Source organism: Diadema setosum, chromosome 19 (assembly GCF_964275005.1).
Source record: "Diadema setosum chromosome 19, eeDiaSeto1, whole genome shotgun sequence".
NCBI classification, from domain to species: domain Eukaryota; kingdom Metazoa; phylum Echinodermata; class Echinoidea; order Diadematoida; family Diadematidae; genus Diadema; species Diadema setosum.
The window spans coordinates 22,525,664-22,537,782 of record NC_092703.1 but is presented as its reverse complement, the minus strand read 5'-3'; the positions used below and the strand labels follow the sequence as shown (position 1 = coordinate 22,537,782).

General features: G+C 34.9%; 1 protein-coding gene across 1 annotated transcript; it reads left to right on the top strand.

Moving 5' to 3' along the window:
- The first annotated feature begins 1,903 nt into the window (after nucleotides 1-1,903).
- Nucleotides 1,904-11,610, top strand: LOC140242740 (glutathione S-transferase alpha-4-like). Its single transcript, XM_072322499.1, has 6 exons — nucleotides 1,904-1,993; nucleotides 3,548-3,599; nucleotides 5,497-5,629; nucleotides 6,392-6,539; nucleotides 7,142-7,279; nucleotides 11,482-11,610. Exons 1-6 carry the CDS (start codon nucleotides 1,904-1,906, stop codon nucleotides 11,608-11,610), a joined length of 690 nt encoding a protein of 229 aa, XP_072178600.1.
- The last annotated feature ends 509 nt before the right edge of the window (nucleotides 11,611-12,119 follow it).

Genomic DNA, 12,119 nt, shown 5'->3' with positions numbered 1-12,119 from the left:
TGGCGGATCCAGAGGGTGGGGGCACATCGATTGCGCACCCCCTCTTTATTTTTTGTTAAAACAAAAGAGATGAAAAGAAAAATAGGGGGCTCGTGCGCCCCCTGTAATTTTGTAATTAGGCACCTCCCCTTTAAGGAATTCCTGGATCCACCCCTTGCTAATGTAGGGTGGGAAGAACATGTCAATGAAGGTTAGTGGAACAGGTTGCTGCTCTCCTTTAGCAATAATACCAAAGAGCATACCATACACTATTAGGTATAAAACAAAGTATTCGTTTGAATAATGCACGCGCACAGAGGAAAATCAAAATATATCTAACTGAATACTAGTAACTGAACCTTACCCTCTGTATCAGCTTGCATGCTGTGTGATTTGCACTTAAAGTTACACATTTTGTTGGATTATAAGAATAATACTTACAGTGTACTTTCTTCATGCGCATCGAAGTTTGTGAGAACTTAATCTTTTTGCTTTCTTTTATTTGACGCATAAAGATGGACTGATCTATGTTAAATTTAGTTTTCCGTTCTGATGTCTTGATATGAATACTTGATAGAGGGCGTGGTTATTTCTTGTATAGTATAGGAAGAGTTTACTGTACCTCTTTGGCAAATCAACCGTTACAGATAATGGTGGTGCGTTTTGAGGTTATTTTAGGATCTTAAAGTATATGAAATATATCAAAAACGAACCATTTGTGGATCTGATTTTCAATCTAGCTGAGAAAACATTACTATTATTTTTTGTGTGTATGTGTGTGTACGGATAACAACTAAGAAGATCATTCTATGTAACTGATTATGAACTCGTAAATTTGTTAATATGTTAAAGGACAAGTTCACCTTCATAAACATAAGGATTGAGAGAATGCAGCAATATTAGTAGAACACATCAGTGAAAGTTTGAGGAAAATTGGACAATCGATGCAAAAGTTATGAATTTTAAAAATTTTTGTGTTGGAACCGCCGGATGAGGAGACTACTAAGGCTCGTGATGTCATATGAGTACAACAGTATAAAGAAAATGTAAAGAAAATTCAACATATTTTCACTTTTTCGCATAATAAAAGAGCACTTGACTTGCCTCTTTCTAAAGGCAATGGGAATAATATTACCCATAACATATGTCAGTAACGAGTCAAGGGAATGTGTACTTTTTTCAAAAGATGAAATTTTGTGAAATTATCTTTATATTTTCCTTATATTGTTGTACGCATGTGACATCATACACTGCAGTAGTCTTCTCATCCAGCGGTGACTGCACAAAAACTTCAAAAATTCATAACTTTTGAACGGATTATCCGATTTTCCTCAAAATTTTAATGATGTGTTCTGCTAATATTGCTACATTCTCTCAATCCTTATGTTAATGAAGGTGAACTTGTCCTTTAATGAGTCATTATCTACATAATGCAAAGTTAACTGTGTAGGCCTGTGTAAATACGTACTACATAATTATATATCTCTCTTTTGGATTTTAATATTTCCACGCCAACAGCTCCAGATTGAGAATACGTGTGTGCATACGTACATGTATTTTTTTTTTTTGTACTGTATAGATACTGTATACAGTACAGTTGTACACACACACACACACACACACACACACACATTAAAACATATGATTTTACATAATAGGGAGAGAGATTTATAATCTATGTATATGTGTATATATATATATATATATATATATATATATATATATATATATACTGTGTGCATAATGTGTGCGTGATATCCACACAAAAATGCAATGTCATCTCTCGAGTACTCGGGTTGGCAAATATCACGCCGCAGCTTGTCCAAATAAAATGGAGGTATATATACTTCGAACTTCATACCAGACTACCAGAACGATTCCCTACGGTTGTTCATGGTTTGAAGCGGTCTCACCTGCAGTGATCATGGCGGACAACAAGCCGAAACTGACGTATTTCGCTGTGCGGAGTCTCGCCGAGGTTATTCGCCTCGCTCTGAGTGCAGCGAAAGTAGAGGTTAGTTCTGTATACCCACTCATGTCTTCTGCATTATTTTGTGTCTGCTTACATGTCTTTAATTTCTCGTCTTAACGTAAATTATGTTTTTCTATCGCTTGAAATGTACAAAGTCTCTTATATGTTAACCTTAATCACTACTGATATGCAATGATGACTACCATACATTTTTGTTAGTGTGATTGTGTAATATTGAACTAGAAAATATCGACAACTTCCGAAATATCAGCTGCTCAGACCCGAACACTGAATACAGTGCAGCTTTTCAAACATTTTACCCTAAACTGGTCGCAAATTCGAAGCTTATTATTGCTACATACAGCTAGAATCAGAATAGCGACAACGACGTCATCCTGTGATTACCCACAGCATGCATATTCCGTTTTTATTTGAAGCAACTTTGATTCTGACCAGTATAAGTCATGAATTGCAAGCATTTCTGCCAGAATCATTGACATTGATTGAGACTTCTATTAAGCCTCTCTAGCTGCCTCTTTGATCGTTCTGATTCTTCACGTTTGTAATCCGCCGTGTTTATAACACACGAAGACTGAATAATTTGGAATTCATCATACTCATTGATGGAGCTATGTCATATCCTCTTTAATTCCTTGTCATCAGTTATTGTAAAATTTCTCACTGTATCTGTAAATGTTTTCAGTAGACGTAAATCAAATGAGTTTTTTTTTCATCTTTTAATGTCTCTATGATATAATATACTTTGTATGGTAAGTGTGGTATACCAAAGTTGAAGAACAGTTGTATTTTGTAGCTCCGTTTCCTCGTATTCATGTATTTTCTTGTATAGTTTACATTCTATTTGGAAACGAAAATAAAATCAACAACAAGGGGTCGTAGAGCCTGCTGCAGAACCACCCCCCCCCCCCATTTTTCACGTTTGTGTAATTATGCTTTGTATCATATAGTAAATGTGGGACCCTTAAGGGAATAAAAAAAAATTATTTTGTAAATACGGCTGAATGGGTGATCCTTCGGTTCTTTGCATTGTATATATATTTTCTTGCATATTGTTATACTTTATTTGGATATGGAAATAAAGAAAACCACAAAGGGACGCAGAATCTGATGGGGGAACTATATACAGAGTCCCCCCCCCCCCCCTCCACACACAATTTATTACGATCGCTTTGTTTTACTTTGTTTCTGGATGTTTCAGTCATTCCAAACCCGATTTTCATCAAATTAACTTTGAATTCCTCTTAAAATGGTATTCTCTGTACTATATCATAAGTGTTTTCTTGGTATCTTGCAAAAAGTTAGAAGCCCAATTCTCATCTCCACCAATACTGTACTATCCCTTTAATACAAACCTCATTTCTGTCTGAGGATTCCGCAGTGTGTGTGTGTGTGTGTGTGTGTGTGTGTGTGTGTCGGGGGTGGATGGGTAGGGGGTAGGGGTTACATTGAACCTTGACCACCCCATCCCACACTCCCCCACCCCTCTACCCCTCTCAAAAAGAAAGACGTTTTGCGGCTCCCTTGTCATGCTTGTCATCATGATTGTGCATTTTCTTTCCTTGCGACTCCCTTCAGTACGATGAGGTCTATTTGAGGTCCAGGGAGCAATTTGTTCAGTTGATAACAGGTGAGTGTTTAGTTATCACCACATCAGGATATCACCACATCAGTATGCATGAATTACAAAAATTATCATAAATCTTGCAAATCATGCACGTAATACAGTCGACACATCTCTCTCTCTCTCTCTCTCTCTTTACTACCATAGTACTTTACTGTTCTTCACATGCTAGTTAGTAAAGTATTCAGTCTTTTTTGCCCATGGTAGTTATTTTCAGTCTGTCAAAGGAATATTTCGCTCCTGCAGGTAAAAGCCAGCCTAATAGGAAAAAGTACAACGTTGGAAGCACAATTATTAACAGTCAAAATATGATCAAAATTTTGACGTTATGGAATTGTGACGTATCGTTAATTTTCACTGACAATTAGACAATATGATTAAGTCTTCAAAGCAGGAAATTTTAATTTCCTTCAGTTTTGCACACGATCGTTGGAGAATTGTGAGGGGATGAGATTAATGGCTCCCTCGTTAGCATTTCATAACCTCCTTTTTTATGCAATATTGATCAAGTTTTCACTGTTTTATTGTCTTTGATTGTACTGTGTTTTTTTTTTCGTAATACATTCCTGCATACTATTTTTATTAGCACATAAAAAAATACCCTACCCTGCTAGTAAACTCATCGCCATGAATGCCTGTATAAAAAGAATAATATGCAGTAATTCGACTTCATGATCTACTCAGTATGATAGACGATTATTAAAAGGAATGAATGAATAGATAACACCAGCCTCGCAAATTCAGTCTTTGATATGAGAATATGTTAAACACACCTAAAAACAGTGATGAAATCAATTGAAAGGTTATTGTGTATACAATAAAATATTAATCTATTGACGGTATTTGAATATTCTTAATATTTGAAAAACCGAGCTTCACCAGTGACTTAAAGGGACTGTACAGTACTGGTTGAGGTGGGGATTCATCTTTTGAACATTCCTAAGTGAGATAATGAAAAGCCTCATATGAAATATGAAAGAGCATGTAATTTCAAGAAGGATTCAACGTTTATTTGATGAAAATTGGTCTTCAAATGGCTGAGATATCCAAAAAAAGTGCTAATAATAAAAGGCGACGTGCCACAACTTTATTAAGATCTCTTTGTTTCACCTTGTTTTTGGATATCTCAGCCATTTCAAAACCGATATTCATCGAATAAACCTTTGATACCCCTTAGAACTGCATGCTCTTTGACATCTCATAGAGTGGTCTCTGAATATCTCGCAAAACGTTAAAAGCTAAATCCTCACTTCGACCAGAACTGTACACACCCTTTAACTAAAAGTTTGACATAAATGATCACAGTCAACGACAGTCAGATATTTCTTGAATAATGATACTGCTTCACTTACAATGTCATTCCTGTACGAAGTAACCCTTTGTACCACTGTTTTCATCCGTTATATAAATACAAATATGAATACTAATAGAAATGTGTATGTTTACATAAATATGTATAAACATGTTTATATAATTATTACGTATGTGTGCGTTGCTGATAAAATACCAAACATTTGCCTTCTCTGTAGGCCTATATTTATTCCGGTTCTGGATATACACACTTTAAGAAACAGACAGAGAGAGAGAGAGAGAGAGAGAAAGAGAGAGAGAGAGAGAGAGAAGAGGAGCGGGAGGGATTGACGTTAATCAAAGAGATGAATAATGTATTCGATACAAAGAGCAAGGTTCGCGTAGACGTACTTGATAAAAATCTTTCTTTAGCGTTCATTCTCAGATTCCAACTTTCATAGATCGACCAATATGTTTTCTATGTATGTCTCCTATAGCTGGATATCATGTTTTATTTAATTTTGTTATATTTGATGTATTTTTTTCATCGACAAAATATGAAAATTAAATTGAAATTAAACTGAAATTAAATAAAATATTTTTCGTCATGCAGATGGGAAGCTGATGTTCAAACAGGTTCCCCTCCTGGAGATCGATGGGAAAACTCTGATTGGCAGTGATTGCACCCTCAGATACGTGTGTCGCACACGGGGACTGATGGGGAAGAACAGTGACGATCAGACCCTGTAAGAGCAACGGCCTAACTAAATTAGAGCATACATTTTGATTCATTTTGCCCCCATTTTCGTATTTCTTTTTTCTTGTTTCTGTTAATTATTCTTTTCATTATAGAGAATTGGGGTGAAGTGAGGGACAAAAACCTAGCGATGATATTTCTTTTTCTCTTTCTCTTTCTCTCGCTCTTTGTATATGTATAAATATATATTATATTTATACATGTTTGAATTAATTTATTTACTAATTTATTCCTTCATTCATTCATTCATTCATTTATATAGTAATAATCCTCTTTGTCTCCTCGAAGAGTATAATCAAGCAAAAACGTTTAGGTACTTGTAATCACGACCGTTTTGTTTTTCCATGGTAAAGTCACTTTATAACTGAAAATTCAAGTTTGTATTCTAAATTGAATATTATATATATATATATATATATATATATATATATATATATACATATATATATATACATATATATATACATATATATATATACATATATATACATATATATATATACATATATATTGAAATGACATTGAAAATTTACATGCTAAAAAGTAAACATTGAAGTGAAATCATAACATTCTTACAAACGTCCATCAACAAAGAACGCAAGATTGAATGACTGCCTTAGAGTGTCTATTTTTACCACCTTGTCCTCCCCCTATATAAACTTAAACGTTTTATTTTAGGCAGTAAATTTGAATCGCTCCTCATCATTGAATTTAATTATTGTTATACATGTATCCTTGATGTTGTCTTTAGCATCGACATGTTGAGCTCGGGGGCGAGAGATATGTTCAAGCTGGGGATCTTCAATTACAAATTTAAACCAACGGAAGAGGCACGGGCGGAGTTCCTGGAGAAAGCAACCAAAGAATGCCGAGAACGTTACCTACCAGTGTTTGAGAGGGTAATTAACCCCTTTAAATACCAATTACTGTGATTAAGAAGAAAGGAAGAAGAAAAAAAAACCATTAAAATGAAATGAGTTAATAAAACACTGAAATACTCGTAAACAATTATAATGAGAAAAATGGCAAATTTGGCGTAGATGTTCAACATAAATATCCAATATCAAATTGAGGTATGATTTTCCATGACACTGTATACATATTCATTAAATGATTGCATCTGAAATAAGGGTATATAACTACTTGTATTGTTGGAGATATTTAAAAAAAAAAAAAAGAGAGAGAGAAGTAAAATGTTAAAAAGAAAGACACGTTTTATATTGGCCCCATTCATTCATTCATTTGTTTCCATATCCAAATAATACATCTCAAATACTAGTGATCCTACATCAATTTCTCCTGGCCCCAGGCCACAGAGCTACCTTCGACGTCGAGCCGAATTTGGATACATATCAATAGTATGTATTCCCAGCGATCAGTGTGAAAATGTGTATACTCTCATTTAGTAACAATATTGATACAGAAATTAATGAATGAAATGGAATTGAAACAAATACGACAATAGATATTAAGATGATACGCCAATGCTCTTATCCCCCAGATCCTTACCGGTAGCAAGTCCGGCTTCCTCGTTGGAGATACGATGACAATGGCAGACATCATCTTCTTTGACGCCGTCAGCTACTTACAAGAAGCCCCGAACCTCAAGCACACGTTGGCAGAGTTCCCAGGCTGTCAGGCAAGTATCTTTAAAGGGATGGTATAATTTTGATTAAAATCGGGATTCTGGTTTTAACTTTTTTCGACATGATTACAAACCACGTACATAAGATGTTAAATTCTAAGAGGAATTGAAAGTTTATTTGATGAAAATCTGTTATGAAATGGCTGAGATCTAAGTATCCAAAAATAAAGAGGTCCTAATAGAAGGTGGGACCCACCTTTGAGGACCACATCTTTTAGGATCACTTTGTTTTATTTTGTGTTTTGATATCTCAGCCACTTCAAACAAATTTTCATCAAAACCTTTGAATTCCTCTTGGAATTGCATGCTCTTTGATATTTCATATGAGTGGTATCTCGCAAAAAGTTAAAACCTGAATCCCCAACTCACCCAAAACTATATGCAATCCCTTTAACAATAAACAACGCTTAAATCTCTGTTTCCGAGTGTGACAACCATTTCCAACGACTAAAAGCAACTTGGCAAGTAGTGTATCACTAGAAATCTATATCATGTAGCTCAAAGTACGTGTATTATTCTGAATCCTAATTCATTCATATTCATATCCATTAATAACCAAAAGCAAACCATGCGTGAGTCTGTGGGAGGGATGATTTTCAATTTTAAGAATAACTTATTAATGTATCGTTTGAAACCATGGCGTGTGATATTATTTAGATTTTACATTCAACAATCCCAGTGGGAGGAGATTTTTTTATCTATCATATTCGAATAGTAGACTTGCTAAGGGGGTAAATGCTGCATTTTTTAGTACAAATGTCCTACTTGGCAGAGATGTTCCCTAGGGCAATGGAAAAATTTTCATGTAAAGAGACACTCTGTATCTATGCAAATAAGCCTTAATTTGCGTAATATATGCAGAAATACATACGAAAATTGTAAAAAATTATATTTGCATCCAGCAGAAATGCCTAATTTGGTAGAAGTATTCTATAGAGTAAGTGGAAACAACTCCTGCAAAAATTAATTTCATACCTATGTAAATAAATATAAAATTTGCATAATTATGCAAGTTATTGTTCAAAAATCTGCATTTTTGAAAGAATTTCTAATCGATTAAACACTGGACCTTGTAGTACAAAGTTTGAACCTGGGATGGATGTCCCTTGGGTCAAACGTAAATGAGTCATCTAAGGAGACAAACTGTCTCTATGCAAACAACCTGTTATTTGCATAATATGCATATCAATACCTACATATAGATAATCAGAACAAACAAAATGCAATAATGTGACAATGTCTTAAATCGCTTTGAACTTAATATCCAAAAAGCTAATAGGATAAGACAATATTCTCACACCAAGACTTTTCAGTTGCTTAAATTTTTTCCATATTATTTAATTAACTTAGGCATTTAATGCATAAATCATGAATAAGTATACAAGACGTGAAATTTTGAAACATATTGATCTTTGAAATAATTTTTACTATCAATTTTCCCTCATTGCATAAATGCTTTGCAGGGTGGGAAAAATAGCAATCGGTAGTGACACTCTTTAGATATGATTATGAAAATATAACAGTAGGGCCTACATAGCAACAGATGCAAATCGGAACAATATTGCTTACAAAAGGATTGTTTTCCCCTTTAAAACAGTACACAACTGAGGTCATGGTTGGAAAATCATTGCAAAAAACACTACCATAGTGAAAGTGTGAATTCTGATTTTCATTGTATTTTGTAGGCAACCAAGCGAATAAGAGGCTTTTTACATCAAACTGATTATAAACCTGTGCAAATTATGCGGATGTAAGCCTCTAGGGTATCTGCACACATTAAGAACTTACAAGCTTGAGTTAGAAACAAAGTCTGTTTCTGAAAAAAAAAAGTTCCCTCAGTACTATGAGCTGCTATGGCATGGAAACTATGCTGGGAAATTTTTACACAATAACATTTTGGTAAGGCAATAATTTATGCAAATATTGTCATGTGAACAATATAGGAGATGGTATACTTTAAGTCAAATAATCTTAGTCTCTGACTTAAAATCAGTCAATTTCTGCAGTAAATCAATGCAGAAATAATATGTTCATAGCCATAAAAGAGGATATTAGATGACCTCTACAATTTTTAGGATATGATTTGTCAACAGATCGTCACATGCTACTGTTATTTATGAGGATCGTTAATGTCATATTCTCCCTGGTTGTCATTGTTTTCCCTTGGGATAATGTAACTCCCTGGCGGTCTAAAGAATGTTATATTCCACCACAGACCCTGTGTAGATGATCATGACCTACATGATCTTGCAGCTTTTTAAAAAAAAAATAATAACTTGGTTAACTGGTTTTGTGTAAAGATGTCAGAGGTTAAAATTAAAAACAAAAAAATACACAGGTAAAAATGTAAAAGGTAAGAATGTCAGAGGTTATTGTGTGCATCAAGATTAACTTTCATGCGACCCATATATCAAATGCAATGACAGTGATGACTATGCCATGTCACTGAATTCCATGTCCTTTCCTGCTTTTCAAGAGGAAACAAAAACACTTGAGAGGGGAGGGCTTAACATTTTCCGATAATCAACAAGGGTATCACTGTCAGGTAGAACATGCACACATATATGTACTAAGTTTCATGATACCTTGATTCACATTCAAGATATGAAAGAAAAAGTGAAATATAGCGCTTTCATCAGAGCTTTGACCTTTGGCAGGAAATTTCCCATAGAATCCCCATTAGGTAATACTTGTATATATTAAGTTTCAAGAAAAATCCTACAAGCATTGCAAAATATGAGGGAAATAGTGAAATTTTGAGGGCCCAATTGACCTTGATCTTTGACCTCTGACCTTCGACAAATGACCGCTAAATTCCCCAGAAAATCCCTGCCAGTACCAGGTTCCATGAAGACACCTTGATCCATTTGCGAGATACAGAGAAGAAAAAGTGAAATTTTAACATTTCCACCTGACCTTTGACCTGTGACCTCTTGACCTCAAACTCTCTGGAGAATCTTATTTTGGTAGCACATGTAAGCAGTCACTAAGTTTCAAGAAAATACCTTCAGGCAATGCATAGATATGGGGGAAACAATGAAGTTTTTGTATTCACCTTGAACTTTTTGACCTTTGACCTCTTGCCGATTTTACTTAAAAACAGATTAATTAATTGCCCATCAAACGTCATCCTTGGACTAAGTTTGGTGAAATTTGCTTAATCCAGTCTTGAGTTATCGCGTAAACTGATACAATTTCTTAAGGCGACCTTGACCATCGACATCTGCTACGTTCGGGCTTTAATATGCACAATATGCTAATTAGGTGGTATTTGCATAGAGAAATAGTGTTTTGTTATTACTAACCATTTTTTTTTTTACTAACAAAGGATATGCATACTACTTTGGTAGTTTTTATCACAAAATGCAGTTCTTATAGTGTAAGGAAAACGTTAAAAATAATGTTTTTACTTCATTTTCTTTAGTAATTATGTAAATTAGCTGATAAAGATGGTTCAATTATTATTCAAATTATTTTCTCATTTTGTTTCATAGAATTTTTCTAACGGGTTATGTCTATCTAGGATGAGCTTTAAGGGGGGTTTCATTGTTTACAAATCAATTTGCATAGCTCCCATAATTATGCAAATTTTATGTTTATTTACATAGGTATGACATCAATTTTTGCAGGAATTGTTTCCACATTTTCTATCGAATACTTCTACCAAATTAGGTATTTCTGCTGGCTGCACATATATTTTTTAATAATTTTTATATGTTTTTTTGCATAAATTATGCAAATGAAGGCTTATTTGCATAGATACAGATTGTCTCTTTAGATGAAATAATTCTATTTGTACCGAGGAACGTGTGTGCCAAATAGGACATTTGTACTATAAAATGCAGCGATCAACCCTTTTTTCGCCCTTAGCAAGCCTACTAGAAGGAGGATTCTATTTTGGAGTAGTTTTGCAACTGAAGCCGATGAGAACAAAATAAAGATCGATCGATTAATTACCAAAAAAAAAAAAAAAATGAGGACAGTATAACATACACACACATACACCTGTGTGTGGGTGCGTGCGTGTGTGCGTGCGTGTGTGTGTGTATGGGGTGGAGAGAGAGAGAGAGAGACAGACAGAGGTTATGAGATAAACAGACAGACAAGGACAGACATGATATAACTTCACTTTTAGACTGCCATAGCTGTTTCATCACAGGACCAAACATTTTCCGTTTCTTGACGCATCTCTGCAGGCTTTCATCGCACACTTTTCTCAGCAGCCGGGAATCAAGGAGTACCTCGCCAGCCCAAGGCGGTTGCCCCACATGGACGACGACATGGTGGCAGAAGTGAAACAAGTAGTCAACATTGGAAAACGTTGAGAGAAAAAAATCCAGGGTAAAGGACGTCGAACTCCAACATCGTGATGAGATGGCTAGAGGGGGATTTATGAAGATATAGGCAGGGTAGATTTCATGTACTTATTTAAGCCACAATGTTCAAGTTAGCCACTTTACCCGTTTAATCAAAATTTAATCAACGTATCAAAATTCAGTAAGAAAATAAAACGCCAAAAATACGTGAATTATGCCTCATTAATTGATGCATAGATAAATAGGGATCAACGTTTCCCATTATGCGCCAAAACCAAGCGTATAAAATCTATAAGGAAATGCGGTAGAAGCCGAGTTTGGGGGTTATAGGGAATGTAAAGAACTGACCTCTCAAATCTTTGCATGCTACTTTAACAGATCATGGAATTCATTTTCAAAATCTAAATATCGGCAGTGCTAAAGGATATTGGACGCGGTGGCAGAAGTAAAGCTCGTTGTCAACTTTGGATTATGTTAACAGAGAGGGAAAAAAATGGTATAGGGGACGTCAAACTCCA